Raw genomic sequence first — 20,000 nt, 5'->3', positions numbered from 1 at the left:
AATGAAACCGCCCTATCCTTCACAGGAAAGAAATTTTTTTATTCGTATTACTTAGGGTTTTGCCTGATACGAGAGAGCGCGTTGTTCAAAGCACTGATAACATATCGCTACTTCCGCCCAAAACTCTGGTCTTCAGGATGCCGGAAGCCCACGGAAAGGTACTCACACCTCGACGACCTTTTCCTTTCTCGCAGTTTTTTATCTATCTAAAAATAAAAAAAAAGAATAAATCTTCACTCATCTTCCTACGACTCGACGTCCATTTTATTTTACTCGTTAGGTCTTCAGCTAACAAACTCTGAGCCATAAGGATGATTTTCGCGAGCTCCAAAGGGTGGAGTACCCTGGGGAGTTAACCCAGGGTCGTTTCTAATTAAGATATTGAAAGTCACCTGCCACATAATAAAGTCATTTTAATGGGAGTCATTCTCGGCCAGAGAACTCGGCAGAACATGACTGCGAACGTGACTCAGCCTCACTTTTAAAAGTACTTACGGCAGTGAAGTGGAAAGATGAGGTGAAATTTACGCCCAAATTCTTAGAATTTTTATTGTACGAAATCAGAGCTGGAAATTTTCCATGCTCCTCTAATTTCTTTTCTAAAATTATATGTAGGAGGAGAGAATTTATACTACAGCGCGTATATACCTATAAGTACTCGGTTTCATACAATAAAATAAAAAGATTTTTTGCCTAAATTTCATAAGTTCATCATTCCAGTTCGCTCTCATATGCAATAAAGTCAGGCTGATAGTTGAAACAGTGAATAGAACGGCATGGGGTAGTCTTAGTTTAACCTTTCAAGAGTTCAACCTCGAAGACAAGGAGAAGTACTGGAAGTATTGGAAGGGTTGCCAAGTTGTAGATAATACATGGGCATTAGCACTCGACGAACATATACAAAAAAATACCAGAATGTGTATACACACATTTATAGATACACGTATAATATATATAATACATAAATATAATGTACTTATGCATATACATACAGAATCCACTGGTCACATATCTTACCAGATACATATGTCATTGTAATAACCACAAGACGTTAAAAGGGCATGTGTTTATTACAAATGTATAAGCATACACATTTAACACCTGTTTTTATGTTGATTATGTATGTTGGCAATGCATGATTCTTTTTTTTTTTCTTTTAAGTATTTTCATTCGTTATCATCCGTCATTGACGACCTTTATTGCTGTGACGCTAAAGTATATTACAGATCCAATAGTCACACAAATCCGTCCTATTCCGGTGTTGAATTAGGCAGTAACCTTTACACCATGACCTTAAGTATGGGTTTGAAGTGCTTGTATGCGCAGCAGGAAGGATAATAATTCTTATATTACCCATTCTTTTGTTATATTCTTTTTCTCTTCTCCTTCTTCTTCTTCTTCTTCTTCTTCTTCTTCTTCTTCTTATTATTATTATTATTATTATTATTATTATTATTATTATTATTATTATTATTATTATTATTGTTGTTGTTGTTGTTGTTATTAAGCTAGAAACTACTTCCTACTTTCTCAACCATCAAATGTGGCCTTAGACCCACATCATTATCACCATTTTCTTTCTAAACTTATCGACTTAGTCCCTCCCCAGATTCAAGTTCAAGCTCTGACTATACTCTTCCTAAGCAAACGCAAAGACACAAGAGAATCTCTGCTACGCACATACGTACAAACGCACACACGCATTCATCAATATAATGATCAACTTAACCACACTTAGAACGGCCAGAATGTAAACAATAGGTGACGTGAGCAAGGCCTTTATCAAACCACGTACTTAAGCTGTAGTCTGAAAGGTTATCCCGATTGTTGGGGAAGGGGCAGGTCGAGAGATATTCTCTCTCTCTCTCTCTCTCTCTCTCTCTCTCTCTCTGTTTATCCAAGAGGACGATCAGATTAAGAAAGGACCTTGATTGTTGTGTGATCTTATTATCTCATCGCCGCTTTTTTGTTGTTACTTTTCTTTGTTTCATGTTGATATTTTAAGAAATTTTAAGTGTTGGTTTTTATTAAGGTGGTGTAAATCCTGATATTGATTTATTTATGTGATTCACATTTAACGTTAAAGAAATATAGCTTAATCTTCAAATCAACTCGATTGGAAAATAATCATATGATTTATGCTGAGAAAGTTTACCTTATATATATAGTTCTATAATCTACAATTCAATGTTATCGGAGAGAGAGAGAGAGATAGAGAGTTAAATTGAAAAATAACAACACAACAAAAATAATAGTCTCTTCTTCGTTGGCCAACGGTCATATCAAATTTCATTTCTCCCATTTTGTTTACTAACAGGTGAACGAGTTGGAGAAGAGGTTCAACAAGCAGAAGTACCTGGCATCGAGTGAGAGGGCAGCCTTAGCCAAACAGCTCAAGATGACCGACGCCCAGGTCAAGACCTGGTTCCAGAATAGGAGAACCAAGTGGAGGTCAGTCCCTTACCCGTGTGATTCTTTTTTTTCTCATCTTTTGTTAATCTCGCGCAGCTCTCGTTTCCATAAGGAAGTTTTTTTTTTTTTTTTTTTTCTAGAACCCTGTCGCTGTATTTCTTGTACTCTCTCGTTTCCAAAATGAATTTTTTAAACCCTGTCACTGTATTTCTTGATTAACGAGGAAATCTCACGGAGAAATAAATGTTTAGAGGAGACGTCACTTTGAAGTCTCGAATTACTGTGAACTTCCCCCGTCCCGTCTTATCTGCCGGGTTAGAGACTATCTGAGAAATGAAGCATTTCCTCGACGCCATGACCCTCCTAAGAAAGGAAGAAGTCGGACCTGCTTATCAGGTCCTAAGTTCCAGTTCGAATTAAGAAAGAGCGAAATTGTGATGCGCTCATGATGGCGCGTTCATCATGACTCCTCCTAAAAGCCGATAAGCTGTTTAAGCTCCCTCCATATCAGGGGTTCCGAGATCCGTACGGCGAGATACCTCACCTTAAGGACAAAAACACTAAGCGGAGATAACAAGAGGCAATTTACTTCTAACTCTCTTCCAGACTAATCTAATTAAGGGACGATAAAACATGGGCTTAATTGATCTAGATGGCAGTAATTATCGTCACAGTCAAATTAACTCGAAAACCTCGTTTCTCGCATCAATTATGCTCCCTCACTTTTACGCTAGTGATCTCCCAACTGAGGCCGGTTTTGGCGGGAAAAGATAATGCTATTTTGGCGCGCGTAAAGATCAGAGCCTTTTGGGCGCGAAAAGGCAGACGGAGTTTCGGGGAGCCAGAAGGGAATACCTACTCACTTTTGTTCTCTTGATCTCCGCAAATGATGGAGAAGGGAAATTAGTCCCGAGAATATGATTAACATTTTTTCTCACACACTCACTCTCTCTCTATCTTTTTTTTTTTTTATTGCCAGTGAATCATATTACTCTGTTTAGAGAGGTGCGCGCATACAGGGCCTGTGTCTCATTTAGCTACATACATAATTCTTACCTGGAAGGGAAATTATTGTTGTACAAATTCAGTTTGGGGTGTCCATAATATTATATTTCCTTCGGGATGCAAGGATTGCATTTTGCAAGGTGTAGCGAGCACAAAGATTTTTTTCTTCGTTTTCTTGATTGTTTGGTAATTTCTTAATTTTATAAGAGCGTCAGGTCTTGTTATGAGAAAAACATACAATATGGGTTCACACGAGAGAGAGAGAGAGAGAGAGAGAGAGAGAGAGAGAGAGAGAGAAAGAGAGAGAGAGAGAGAGAGATTTTTTATTTGAGGCTTACAAAGAGAAACACGTTTACTGCTGATTTATGCTAAATTCTCAAATACAGCTAGAAAACTAAGTAAACCAGTAGCTTAGCAAAGCATGTGACCCTGAAAAAAGGCCTCCACTAAAAAAAAATAATAATAATAAAAAATGAAAAAAAAAATTAAATGTAAAAATTTATATAATATATAATATACATAAAAAAATTCCATTAGATGTCGAAAGTGTCAATGATGTAAACATGATGCAAACCTCGAAAATTAAAATAAAAACCACACAGATTACAAACATCAGTTTATATCCAGTGGTGTGTCTCTACCATCCACTATTTCCCATCTCTCTCCCAGAAAAGAAATAAGAGCGCATCGATTCCCGGCTTCGTTAGAGCATTTCTCTTCCGAGGAATATACAGTTGAAACATAAATGGAAATAAATGAATCCGGCACCGGAGGATACGAGGCGTAATTAGGCCAAGATTATATCTTGAATTAAGACAGCACCCGCTCAAGGCGCAAGGTTCCGGGAGCTGGTGCTTATTTGGTAAGGTCTGAGAAGGTGACGGCGACCCAGGCTGTCTTATTTGGAAGGCGCCTTCTTCTTCTTGCATGGGTTGCGGAACATATACCAATCCAATTCATTTGGAAGAGTACCTGGCGTCGGCTTTGCTATATCAGAAGCGGCGCAAAGTCTTCGGGGGAAAGCGTCTGGTCGATTTAAGCATTACCTAAGGGTCTTTGCAGCTTCCAGCTTCCCTACAGCCCCTAGCTGCAACCTCTCTCATTTCTTTTACTGTACCTCCGTTCATATTCTTTTTGCCGATCTGACTTTCCACCTTCTCTAAAAATTGTTTCCTAGTGCAACTGAGAGGTTTCCCCCTGTTACACCTTTAAAACCTTCTTAATATCAATTTTCCTGTCAGCGCTGAATGGCGTGATAGATCCCAGCGCTTGGCCTTTGACCTCAATTCTATATCCTATTCTATTCTACAACAAAGAAATAAAACTGTTCTATTGAGAGGGTTCTCATCTTCATCTTTAGGCAAGATTGAACCTCTATTTGGGATGGCAACTTACTTCCAGAATCGAGAAAGATGCCTGATGATATTTAGTCCTAGAAATCATTAACAGACCAATTCTTTCCCTGCAGACGATAACTGCTGGCGCAGATGACGAAAAACTATGACCAGATGAAATTCAAAAGTGTTTCTTCAGTCTCATTCAAAGATATACTGCTTATTTGGAAAGTCTTGGCGTGAACACTGCTAATAGAAACCTGATTCTATATGTGGAAGTTATCTGGAAGTCATTCGCAGTTATTGGATTCGCCAGCAAAATCCAATTTGGCTATTTCGGAATTTTTATAAAAGTAATATTACCTCTCATGTCCAAGAAGAATTTTTATTAAAATTGCATCGATTCAGTCCAATTCTAATTTTATATCATCTGTCATTTTCGTGGAAGTTTTTAATTCCAGTTCCTGTTTTCTTTCACTCACTGAGATTTATATTTATAAGTCAAGGAATCTAAAGGAGTCTGTAATTATTTTCTGTAATGGGGATTCACCCTGGGGAATGACACTCCTCGCAACCCTCAAATATTACTCGATTATTATTGCTGCGAAAGCAATGATACCACATACCGTCAAGATCAAAACTCAAATCTAGCATATATTGTAGGCACGAAAACGTTTTGAAAGCCTTTGCAAAAAAAAAAAAAAAAAAAATCTTGTTTGATTACTGTTAGTTAACTGCATGGAAGCAAGCTCAAGCTATAAATGTCGCCACTTGACTTCCCCCCAAAACTTAAGATCTAGTTAAGGGTGAAGACACACCAGCGACAGCGTAAGCCTATACCAGAGACCCACCAGGAATGTCGTCGTCGTCGTCCAAGCCTCCTCCTCCGCCCCCTCCTCCTTCAGAGCACTCCTGATACAGTATCAATCTTCCCCGGTCGCAGTAATGGCAAGGGGTCTCTAAACCGGGCGACAAGTTCCAGGAAGTTTAAAACTTAATAGGAATTTGTTGGTTTCCAGAGCCTGTTAATTGAAAATAGTTCGTGGGGGTATTGTAACGGGGGAGAAGGGATTTTTTTTTCTTATTTAGGGAGGTTCGTAATGGATTTTTATGTCGGAGATAATCCAGGCAGCAGGGAATGCTCGTTCCCTAAGTTATGTCAAATGGATTTCGATTGTGCTGTCGGATGGAACTGCATGCAATGGTGTATCTCCAGGATGGTTGAGCGCGCGTATATTCCTACTCAAGGGCGCAGAACTTCACACAGACTTACATACATGCACGCGCGCGCGCACACACAAATATATATATATATATATATATATATATATATATATATATATATATATATATATATATATTCACTGAAGCACGAAAGTCCGCGTGCTTGACAATATCAAGGCGAGTGAAACCCGAAACTTAGAAAAAGTACTTTCGTAGTTTATTCTACATTTTCAAGTACACACTGAGTACAAAAATAGTTTACGAAGCTTTATATACAAAACTGAGTAGTGGTGGGCGGGGTTAGATTTTTGTTTTATTCGGGCAGCGTGTTCTCCAAACAGACAGGACAGGGAAAGAGGATCAACGGATAATCCCGGGTTTCACTCGCCTCCTTGTGTGGATTTAATTATATATGTAGCCTATAGAATATATAAAATATAAAATATTATAGAATAATTATTTATAAAATATATATATATGTATATTATATATAAAATAAATAAATAGAAATATGATATATATATATATAGATATATATATATATATATATATATATTATATATATATAGTGTGTGTGCATGTATACGGGCAATATTACCACAAATATTACTTCCAATCACCTACCTTCTATGGGCAGCTGCCAAACTACACCTGTCGGTCAATATGAAAATAGAATACGCCATTGTTTTCTCCGAAGTCTAATAAACAGTGACAGTAGGAATGACAACTTGGCCACAACATTCATAGCGTCGACACAGCAGACATCGATTCCCGATGAACGATAATTATCCTCAACCTGGGATATCGTAACCTCGTTGCCTTATGATTAATTGATGGACATTATTTTCATCGGCATTTCATCGATAGCTGATGAGTCCTGCCGCAGTGAAGGATCAAAATTACCAAAAGGATGAAAGGGTCCTCCATCATTCCCGGTGACAAGATGTGACTGATCATTGACAATTATTTGATGGCGCTCCTAGTTCAATCCACTGGGAGGGTGAGGTGGGGGCCGCCTTTGCTTAAGCTTTATATATTTATACATTATATAATATATATTATATAATATTAATAATTTATATATTTATATATTACTATATAATATATATACATATATGATAATATATATATAGATATATATATATATATATATATATATATATATATATATATATCATATATATGCGCGAGCAGTGCATGCAATGCAACACACAAACACACCAACACACACCACACACACACTATTATATATACTATTATATATATATATGTATATATATATAAACATGTGTGCGTGCGTGTTTTAATGTCACTTGTTACTAAGTGAAGTGAACAAAAACTCTCCAGCAGACTAGAACAGACACTCACACCGAAGAATCATAAAATAGAGCTTACAGTAAAAGAAATATATGAGACTTCTTAACTTAAAGACCTCTGCGCATTCGTCCTAAGTAACAGATAAAGCACACTGGGCCAAAGCCAAAGAGCCTATCGGCGAATGTAGTCGCAGATTCCGTTTGATCGCAGTCGCTGCGACTATTCTTTTCGTGTGTCACACCGGCGCGCACGCACACACACATACACACACACACACACACACACACACCTTCCTACTCGGAACAGTTCGTGGAAGGGGCCCATCACTCAACGTTAAACCGAGGTTTCTAAAAAGGATTTAATCATGAGAACCTGTCATTTGCCGGGGAACTTCTTGCGTGATTCCCGGAGCACAAAAAGGAACGGGAACCCGAACATTTAATTGAGGAATCTCATGGATTAACTGAACTTCCTTCCCCAGGCAAGGCAAGGATAGCGCAGCAGTTCATGTTCCTTGACATTTTTTTTGTTTTGTTGCTTTTGGAAGATGATTCCTACTAATAAAAATACATATGGAAAGAAAATTTGTATGCTCGGCTTTTATCATTTTTATTTATTATTACATCTTCATCAGAGATAAAAAAAAATATTAATTAATCTTGCGTGTACATTCATATATCTATTTGCACGTCTGAGAGGACCTCCTTGCACGTCTCTCTCTCTCTCTCGCTTTAATCTTCAAGTCATGTGCATTCAAAGGCATACGACGGGACACACCTGTCAATGAACCTCGCGTGTCGCTCAAGTCATAAAACCTCATAAGATGGACCACGTCACTGAGTTTGGGATCCAGATTAGTCCCTGGAATGCCCTCCCCCCTCCCGCCCCCCCATTCCCCCATCTCCCGATGCACCGAGACAGTGGTACCCCTCCCGAAAAGCTTACATGTGACAGCCATTCGAATGATGGACAGCCGCCACGTATCACGATAACAACTGCTCTTCAAACATGTGCAATTCACGCACTTGCCCAGGCAGACCGTGGCTATTTGCTTTCTCTACATACGAACGCGGCCTTTAACAGCAAGGATATAGCAATTGCAGCTGAAGGAAAAAAAAAAAAGAATAACAAGAAGAAGAAGCACCTGACTTACTGAAGTATATATTTTTGAAAAGAAGAAGAAGCACCTGACTTACTGACGTATATATTTTTGACGTCAGCTAAGTGACTGAAGTATTCGTTCTTGACGTCAGTAGATCTAACATGCCTGCTGCATGTAAGGAGAGTTTAGTATTAAATAGCGAAGTTATAAGGCCACTTTCTAAAGGGAAAAAAAAAAAATCCGATACATGGCAGACGCTTCACTTCTCCTCCTCCTCCCCTCCTCCTCCATCTGATTCACTCTGCCAAAAGTACGATAACTACTAGTGTTATTTCACATTAAATAATGAAAGACATTGCACAGTAGGTGTAATTTAAGAAAAAGATAACCAAAACCAATTTGAGACGAGATGACACTAAACCCAGGAATTTACCAGACATTGTGTCACGATAACATGGAAATTAAATTCTCTGCTGCTTTCGCTTACATACTACTAGAAGTTATACGTATACACACTAACGCTCATAAAAATATAATTATGTATACACACATGTGCATACATAATTGTATTTAAATGAACGTGTGTATGTACACACAATTGTATATATATGTATATATATCTATATCTCTATCTATCTATCTATATATATATATACTATATATATATATATATATATATATATATACATATATATAATATATATATATATATAAACTTCATCACTTACACGATTGTTCTGTGCATTAATACAATTACTAACAGGACCTCTTTGACACTGGAGATATTTATTCAAAAAAGTAACTTGTTTTGAATAAATATCTCCGCTAGATATCCAGTTCCAATGAGATCCTGTTAGAAATGATAACAGGACATTTGCGCGTGCATGTACTAATATAATGTTTATATATACCAATATGCGCATTCATTATATATACACAGCACACACACATCCATACATACACATATATGTATATGTATGTACGCATGTGTTCTGTGCATATATAATGTATGTGTATATTGGTATACATAGACGTAGTATCAGTACATGCACGCACGAATGTACAAGCAAAGTCACATCAACATAATGCATATCACAGAATAAGCCAGCATGCAAACAGGTGCGTGCCATTCAGTCTTTACATCCAGAACCCAAATTAAAACCTTAATATATTTGGCCATTAAGCTCTCGAGTTAAAGGTCACAAATACAGGTAAAGCGCTTTTCCCGACCATCAATTCCTTCAATGGGCGATACATCATACATCAGGCAGCCAGCGAAGGGTTAAAACTGCCGATGACACTTAGCGTCTACCGACGGCAGTTTTGAAGTATTTAATACCATCGTATTCAGATTAAAAGCGGTTATATTCTTGATTTATCAGGGCTGGGTGTGGATGGTTAGGGGACTAAGGGGGGAGGGGTGTAGTGGGGGTAAGAGTTGGGCGCCCAGCGTAAGAATTGAATACCGCGGAGCTTCACCTAAAATGGCGCCTTCGTCTGAAGAGGTTGGCTGATTGACTTGAACGGTTGATTTGTGGTTACAAACTGTCGTTGCAAATGCCATGGTCACCGACGCGCAGAATGAATCATTTGCCAATATAACTTATAAGAGATACAAATTTTTGATGAAAATGCCTATCCGAATTAATCAAATTATTACGTCTTTTGAATAAGTAGAAGTGGTTAAAAAAATTGAAGTAGGCCTACTATTTCAAAAGAATCTTGGCCTCTTGAATGTCTTTCATGAAACAGGAGGAGAAACACGCAAAAAAAAAAAAAAACGAAAGGTTGCAGGATATTTCATGAAGTAAGCCTGAGGATTACAGAAAAGAGGATTTCGTCACCAGAAAAATACAGCTGCAAGAATTTCTTGAAATACGCCTGAGGATTATAGAAAAAAGGATTTGTCACGGGAAAAATACAGCTGCAGGAGTTTCATGAAGTAAGTCTGAGGATTTTACGGGTGAGGATTTCTTATCCAGATGTTTTACCAAGGGGAGAAGGATAAATTATTTCATGGTACGAGATCGACGGAGAATCATATGTAACAAGACGTGAGGTGGGAAGTGAGGAATTTCATGAAAGAAGCTGATAAGATTCTGTATTTAACTGAACAAATCGAGGAAGCTATATAATTATTAAAGTAAACGATGAAAATCCTATTAAATTTCGTGAGGTAAGGATAAATGATAAAAACGTAATTCATGAAATGAGACTGAAGGAATATTACATTTCATGAAAAAAATCAAATGGTCGTGATGTACTTGAGATACCTATTGTATTTCACGAAACAAGACCTGGGGGGTGAGGACGGATTTCATGAAATTACACAACGGCAAAAGTTGGAATTTGTGATCAGTGAATCACTGGAATCTCTTTTGATTACTTTTTCTTAAACTATTTGGTATAAATATCTTCTATTGATGGCCTGAGTATTCATAAGAAATGCACCTTTATATAAAATTATTACACAGTTAACGAGTTTTATTTTTTATAGAAAAATTCACACTCTAGATTGTTTGGGCTGATGTGACCAAAATAAGCATTCTTGTTTATAGCATCCTTGAATTAATTTCATCACAAACGAGTAGAAAATAATATCAATAATTTAATCTTTATTTTTAACTGACTGTTAAAGATAATAAAAAAAAAGCCGCATTCAAAGTTCAATTAAAACTGAACTATGCATGTTATGTTTTTGTTGGAGAGAGAGAGAGAGAGAGAGAGAGAGAGAGAGAGAGAGAGAGAGAGAGAGAGAGCTCTACTTACAATTATTCTAAGCAGATACGCAAATTTCTATTACGAACACTCCCACTAGTTTATTTTTATCTACATTCCGCTCCAATCATTGAACATCGTCCTAGAAATCACTTTATGTTAAGGCCTAAGAATGGTTATTTTTAATCATGTATGTATGCATGTAAAATATACACCTTTCTGATTTATTTTGAAAATAGGCAATAGAACTCCATACATATTTCTCATACTCGTTCACGTATTTTACATATTCATTTCTTAGATATAAAAAAAATAACACTACACATGACATCTACCATGACGTACCTATATCATACGTATGAATGAATGCTATGCACCCGCAATCACCCTTCACACACGTGATTCGTCGTGACCAGTCACATTTCACTCGTGTCATCGGAATCAGGCTTCTTCATAAAGGCTTAGTGTGCTAGTGGTTCATAAACGCCATGCTTATTCACTATTCTGTCATACCAAGAACAATCACACATCGTAAATGTCATTCATTCATAAATAATGCCACGCAACATGAATCACACGAGTAATCATATTTCAATGACAGCTTGCCCCCTCTTATTTCTGTGTAAGCAATTGCGATTAGAATTTCACATGTGGCTTACATTCGTTCGAAAATCATTAAAGAAAATCACTGGTAAAATATACTGACGGTAATTTTGAAGTAATTATAAACGAAGAGGTTTTTTAACTGTTACTCTGTAAGAGAAATATTCTCGCCAATAGCTAATTCACTTCAGAGAAGACAGGATTGTTCTTGGACGCCAAATGGCCATCAACTGCCAATAAACCTTTATGGTATTTTTAACCAGACCACTCGATTGCACCGCTCTGACCGCAAATACCGCACGAAATCACACGACGGTCCACGTTGCTCAGTAATGCAACCCTCCCGAGTGGGTCCCGTGTAGTAACCCTCCAGAGTGGGTCCTGTGTAGGTACTGACCCTTCTCAACCACTACTAAATTGCTACCCCTTATGGGATTCCAGCTTACTGGACTCTAATGCAACCCTTCAATCTAAGAATTATTCTTGTCAAATACCCTCTCAAGTGACTGAGGTATTGGAAGGGTTTCCAAGTTAACACATTCAAAATGAGAACTATTTCCTCCTCGGTGACTGCCTAACCCTTAGCAGCATCAGGAGGTTTTTCATATTGCTCGGTTCTACTGCTGCAACCCTCACGCCCTCGGGCAATCCTCAACGACTGACTAACCGCTTGCTGGAAGAAATGGAACATTTAAAAAAAATTGCCGCTTGATAACCTAGATATCTAAGACCACGTGACTATCAGAAATAAACTACAAAGTACTTTTACCACTTACTGATGCTTTTTATGGTCAGTGGACCGTACTACATGCAGACACTTGGTATTATAAAATATAAATTTATTTTATCAAGGCGTATAAGTTACTCCATTTTTGCATAATTTACACGGACGAATTCAGTAGATAAAGAAAATCTGACTTCATACGTACATATATCTACACACACACACACACACACACACACATATATATATATATATATATATATATATATATATCATATATATATGATGTGTGTGTGTGTGTGTGTGTGTGTATACCCAGGAATAGAACAGCAAACAGCCATCGTAGAATCCTCTAACTTTATTTGGCCAAATTTTTGAGACCACAAATCTCATCTTCAGGGCTGTAAGAATACAACAAATAAAAATTAAACATGGACTATATGTATTATGTATAAAATATATATATATATATATATATATATATATATATATATATGTGTGTGTGTGTGTGTGTGTGTGTGTGTGTGTGTGTGGGTGTGTGTGTGTGTGTGTAATAAAAATAATAATAATAGTAGTAATAATAATAATATTAGAACGTTTAGTACCTAACTCTATCTGAGTTAGGAACTGAATGACGGCAACTTAGGCTATATATAAGATAGTGGAGGTCTGGCTGTTTAGGGAAGGAGCAAGCTGCTGCTTGATAGTTAAAGATTCCAGTATAGAGAGAGAGAGAGAGAGAGAGAGAGAGAGAGAGTGGTCATTGGTGTGCTTGGCTGATAATATTAAAATCTTCATAAGAAAATGATGTCTTGCATTTTTACAGTGATCTCTTATATTAGAAAATGCTTTTGTTTTAAAGCCTAAAGCTTTAATTAAAAGAAACACTAAAGAAACTTTAAAACATACAGAAAAACCTAATATTGAAAAAACTTAAATAATATTAAAATCTTTGTAAGAAAATGATGTCTTGCATTTTCTACAGTGACCTCTTATATTAGAAAATTCTTTTGTTTTTAATTGACATCCTGTTCGGTGACTAACTCCAAGATGAGAATCAACTTTGACTTTGAGTAATCTTTCGTAGACTTCGATATATTTCCCAGCTTTACAAGTGAAACAATAAACCACCAGTAACCCATCAAAGCGGGAAGCTTATCCTTATGGTAAAATAATGACACAATGGTCTTAGGATTTTTTTTATAATCTGATATCTAGAGCTGGAATGGAATTTTACAGCGATTGTTAGAATTTCTTCGAATGTACAAAAAGCTATTTACATGCTTGTTGATTAAAAAGGAAGGATACGAATTATTTTTGAAAAATTGAAGTAAAAACAGAATTTCTTTGTGAAAGTTGTACCAATTAGAGGGTAACACATAGGCACGGTGTAACAGTGAGGAAATGCTATTTAATATAAAAGTGGAAGACAACTGCTATAAAAGTTCGTACCTTTTTTCTCAAAACGCTGGTATTGAAACCCTGAGGAGTTCGAGTGATTAAAATATCCAAAAATGCAAGTTTATTATCGTCTTCCTGCTTAATAGTGAACTGTGTATTTGGGTGTAAGCCATTAATATATTCTAAGAAATTATGTTCAATAATCCTAATACCATTGGGTCATTGTTTCACCATAAGTGTAAGCTTCCCGATTTGATGCGGTCTCTGGTGGTTTATAGTTTCACTTGTCCAAAATGTACAGTTGGGAAATATGTCGGAGCCACCGAGAGATTGCTCAAAGTCAGTTGATTCTCATCTTGGAGTTAGTCACCGAACTAGATGTTAATTAAAACCAAAAGAATTTTCTAATATAAGAGATCATTGTAAAAAATACAAGACATCATTTTCTTATAAAGATTCTAATATTATTCAAGTTTTTTAAATATTAGTTTTTTCAGTATGTTTTAAAGTTTCTTTAGTGTTTGTTTAAGCTAAAGTTTTAGGCTTTTGTAATTTTTTTTTTCTAACCAAGTCGATGTTTAATATTTATTCTTTGTATTCTTACCGCCCTAAAGATGAGACATGTGGTCTCGAAAATTTGCCCAAATAAAGTTATAGGATGCAACGATGTTCGTTTGCTGTTCTAATACTGGTGAATCTGCGGCGTTCTAGATGCCCCCCAGTCTTTCATATAATATATATATATATATATATATATATATATATATTATATATATATATATATATATATATATATGCACACACACACACACACACACACATATATATATATATATATATATATATATATATATATATATATGCACACACACACACACGCACACACACACACACACACATATATATATATATATATATATATATATATATATATATATATATATGATATATATCTGTATATCATTAGTACCATTTACAATAGGAGAGGGTGCACATATCCATAGTCAGGACTTCAACGTATTTTTTTCCATACATCACTAACTACTCTGTCACCCCTTTTTTTGGTCTATTTATTGATTTCTTCGCATGCCGCCTTTTCCCTACCATATGCAGGTGCCTGCATTTCATGTTCAACAATGTGCATATCCAATGTTCCATAATGGCGTGGAATATTATCGCACGGCATCCTCTACCATACGTTAAACTAAAAGAACACCCTTACACGATCATGCAAGCAAGCGCGCATGCATTATATGTATGTATGTATGCATATATATATTATATATATATATATATATATATATATATATATATATAGATATATAAAATATATAGATATAGATATAGTCTATATTGGGGTTGTACAGGAGAGAACCATTAATATCATGAAAATTTTATACAGCATATTAATCGACCCTGAAAATTTGAATTTTCGGGTACCCTTCGTTCTTTTAAATATTAAAGATAAATTATATCAGCTTCGGAAAGACGCTATGAACATATAGCTCGAACAAACGGTACGAGGACGGTACGGGAGTACAGCTGAGAATCGAACCTGAAAAAAAAAAAAAAAAACGGAAATCACTGCATGCTGTAAATGTATGTTTGAAATTTGTCTATTTGAGAAGTGACTTTAATCCGAATACTTTCGCTGTTACCTCTCCGATGATCACATTCTCCTCCTTGTAATTACAGCATTATATAATTGACTGATTGCACTTTACCTGGCGTCACACTGCAATGGTTACTGACACCGCTGAGAGATAAAATGGCAAATGGAACAGACTGGCTACCTCTTTACACAACGACAAGAGCAACATAGATTAATTTATTCAACCAAGTGATTTACCTGAAAGAGAATGACAGCACTAAACCATATAACCGTCTCCTGAAGGAGAAGGCCAAAACATCGTAAGTGACTACGGCGACGAAAACGACAAAATACCGAGTAGGATCTCTGCAGTAGGAGTTATTCATCCTCAAACGACACGGGAAGACAAGGACACTGACATAGCAAGAACACCGAAAAGACAGATGTCCGTCCTAGGAAACAGCCGTGTGAACACTATCCATCCTTGGAGACAAACATACACACACGAACTGACAAGGATTTTTACCCATCCTAACAGTCTTGCTCACAAAGGGCACAGGCCACGAACTAGCCGTTAACGTCCTGGGATGCACATGCAAGCAAGCGGACACGGAAAAGGAACCGTCCATCCTTGGACGGACACATGCAGAAATGAAAGCATGCACGCACACACGCAGGCACGCTGATTCAGAACCAAAATGAACAAAGAAATTGTCTCTGTTTTGCTCTAAGATGGCGCCGCCGTCGTCACTCGTATATGTCCTCTCAACCGACCTCTCCCCCCTCCCCATCAACTTTCTCCCCTGACCCCCCAACCCCCCTTTAACCCCCACTCCGTTCCCTTTTGCCCGGCGTTCTCTCCCTTCTTGTCGTCATGTATATGACAAGTAACACTCCCTACTGCCACATGCAGTTCCCTTGTAAAGGCCAAAAACAACGCTTAATTACGTTAACATCTTCTTCAGCATTGTAGCCTACTTCTGATGTTAATGACGGTGTTGCTGCTGCCTGAGCACGCCATGACGAGGCAACAAATGGGATGTTTTTACTTTTCGGTTTCTTATTTTTCTTATCTCCTTTTTTTTCTATAATCTTTTATCTTCGTGTGTTCATTTTCTCTTTCTCTCTCCCTCGGGCGATATAGGAAAATATCGCTAATTCACTACCTGAGGACACTGACCAACGGAACTGATTTTTCTTATTTTCTTCAATAGTCTTCAGTTTCCATTTGCCTTTTTTTTTTTTTTTTTTTTTTGCACTGTTAAATGGCGGGGGGATAAGGGTAGAATTTCCTACAGAATATTTTTCATGTATCAAGTCTCCATCTCTCTGTCTCTGTCTCTCTCTATCTCTTTCTCATATATATATATATATATATATATATATATGTATGTAAATGTATATAGTATATATATATATCATATATTATTAATATAATATATAGATATATTTTATATGTATATGGATATATAGAGATATATATATATATATATATATATATATATATATACATACATACATACACACATATATAGATATATATATGATATTATTTTATATATATATGCATATAGTATGTAGGTATGTGTATGATATATATATATATATATATATATATATATATATATAATATATATATATATATATATATATATATATTATATATATATATATGTATATCCATGAATAACTGAAATTTTTTAACAATTATTTAACTCCGTTCAGTGCGAACACTCAAAACGCAAAAGAATTTATAGAAATACTTTTTCAAGGTTGGATGAAATAATCATATAAAAATGGCTTCCCTTGCGTATTTTAATATTCTTTCCTTCTAAAACGAACTGTAGTTGAAAAAGCGAGACATTTTCTCCACGATTTGTCAGTCTATGGAAAAAGCGAAACATTTTCTCCACGATTTGTCAGTCTATGGAAAAAGCGAAACATTTTCTCCACGATTTGGCAGTCTATGGAAAAAGCGAAACATTTTCTCCACGATTTGTCAGTCTATGGAAAAAGCGAAACATTTTCTCCTCGATTTGTCAGTCTATGGAAATAGCGAAACATCTATGGAAAAAGCAAGCGAAACATTTTCTCCACGATTTGTCAATCTATGGAAAAAGCGAAACATTTTCTCCGCAATTTGTCAGTCTACGGAAAAAGCGAAACATTTTCTCCTCGATTTGTCAGTCTATGGAAATAGCGAAACATCTATGGAAAAAGCAAGCGAAACATTTTCTCCACGATTTGTCAGTCTATGGAAAAAGCGAAACATTTTCTCCATAATTTGTCAGTCTATGGAAAAAGCGAAACATTTTCTCCACGATTTGGCAGTCTAAAGAAAAAGCGAAATATTTTCTGCACGATTTGGCAGTCTATGGAAAAAGCGAAATATTTTCTCCACGATTTGTCAATCTATTAAAAAAGCGAAACATTTTCTCCACAATTTGTCAGTCTATGGAATAAGCGAAACATTTTCGCCACGATTTGTCAGTCTAAGGAAAAAGCGAAATATTTTCTCCACGATTTGGCAGTCTATGGAAAAAGCGAAACATTTTCTCCACAATTTGTCAATCTATGGAAAAAGCGAAACATTTTCTCCACGATTTGTCAGTCTATGGAAATATCAAAACATTTTCTCCACGACTTGTCAATCTATGTTAAAAGCGAAACATTTTCTCCACGATTTGTCAGTCTATGGAAAAAGTGAAACATTTTCTCCACGATTTGTCAGTCTATGGAAAATGCAAAACATTTTATCCACGATTTTTCAGACTATGGAAAAAGCGAAACATTTTCTCAAGGATTTGTCAGTCTATGAAAAAAGTGAAAAATTTTCTCAAGGATTTGTCAGTCTATGAAAAAAGTGAAACATTTTCTGAAGGATTTGTCAGTCTATGAAAAAAGCGAAACATTTTCTCAACGGTTTGTCAGTCTATGTTGAAAATCTAAAAACCATAATTCACTCGTTGATATGACCAATTAATTACCTAGTAGCTGAACGACTGTGGCTGTCACAAACGGGCATAAAAAAATAAATATATAAATGGGACTTGCAACCTCACCTAGAAGGCCGATAACTCCTGGAGTCAAGTCCTTAGGGGAAAGAAGACAATCCTAAGAGGTTTCAAGGTTATATAAGTAACATAAACGCGATTTCTTTTTGCGCAATATAATGTTTGATAAATGAGACAGTGTGAAACATACTACATTGTTATTACACCACGTCCTAGAGGGCATTGCAAGCAACACCATGGTGCTGACACCATGTCCGTGAGATCGTTGCAAATTACACCTTGGTGCTTACACCATAACCGAGAGATTGTTGCAAGCTATAACTTGGTACTTACACCATGTCAACGAGATCGTTGCAAACTACACCTTGGTGCTTACACCATGTCAATGAGATCGTTGCAAACTACACCTTGGTGCTTACACCATGTCAATGAGATCGTTGCAAACTACACCTTGGTGCTTACACCATGTCAATGAGATCGTTGCAAACTACACCTTGGTGCTTACACCATGTCAACTAGATCGTTGCAAACTATATCTTCGTGCTTACACCACATATGTGTCGTTGCAATTATCTAAGCACCGAAATTCGGTTGATTTTTCCGACAATAATCAAGGTAACCTAATTAATAACATAACTTTTCTTACATGTGCTTTTGGAGAGGCAGCGATACCGTTTACCGATGTTCTTCCCGTTTTTCATTTTCAAGTCGGTCAACTCCGATTAGTTTTTTGGGAGAAGGGCCCACTCTCTCATGCTGATTTATTCAATTTTTTTTCTGATATTCAGCGGAGATGGTCAATCACTTCTCACGACCAGGTTCCCGAAAAAAAACCTGCAACCAGAGATGAAGAGAAATCAACGTATATCTTTTCACAGTCGTAAATTTTCATGATTTATTTAATCATGCCCAAAAAATAATCTTATTTCTTTGAAACTGTTGGTATCTACTTCCCCAGTAATGGATGGAGTGAGAAGTGAGAAATATTCTGTCATTCTCATCTGTCATAAAAATGTTATGCAAACAGACAAAATCATTTCTATAGAGCTGAATATATTCTACTTAATTCAGAGCGATTTGGGATGTTATAATTTTGAATCGCACAAAATGAATAAAGTTGCAGTTCTAGGACGTCATGCCTTCCATAGCTTTGTAGTAATCCATCGAAGTACTTCAATATTTGTTCGAAACTCGTTTTTAGTTGCAATGTGATCAGGATCATAGATAGGCACATACTACTGCCTGAATGATATTTACGCAGCCGAGAATTTCGTAGACACAGCTATATGTCAAAAGTTTTTGGGAGAGAGAGAGAGAGAGAGAGAGAGAGAGAGAGAGAGAGAGAGAGAGAGAGAGAGAGAACTTAAATGAAAGAAGAATTTGGTATCGGGGTTTATCTTATTTTCCTGCTTGCATGATTGTCCTTTCCACACGCACACATATACACTATATGTAGGAGTATATATACGTACACATGTATGCATATATGCACTATATATATGCGTGTATACGTACGGCGTACATGTAAGTACTTACATCCGCTCTCACTCCACAC

At 36.5% G+C, this 20,000-nt stretch overlaps 1 protein-coding gene across 3 annotated transcripts in view; it reads left to right on the top strand.

Annotated features, from left to right (window-relative positions):
* LOC135225683 (T-cell leukemia homeobox protein 3-like) overlaps positions 1-20,000 on the top strand; it is a 128,071-nt gene that overhangs the window by 61,941 nt on the left and 46,130 nt on the right. For all 3 annotated transcript variants that reach the window (XM_064265042.1, XM_064265050.1, XM_064265033.1), the window contains one exon: positions 2,318-2,451. In XM_064265042.1, the coding sequence (XP_064121112.1) occupies positions 2,318-2,451 (134 nt within the window). The remainder of the gene's footprint in view (positions 1-2,317; positions 2,452-20,000) is intronic.

Source organism: Macrobrachium nipponense, chromosome 20 (assembly GCF_015104395.2).
Source record: "Macrobrachium nipponense isolate FS-2020 chromosome 20, ASM1510439v2, whole genome shotgun sequence".
In the NCBI taxonomy this organism is placed as follows: Eukaryota; Metazoa; Arthropoda; class Malacostraca; order Decapoda; family Palaemonidae; genus Macrobrachium; species Macrobrachium nipponense.
This window is presented reverse-complemented; position numbering and strand designations above follow the sequence as displayed.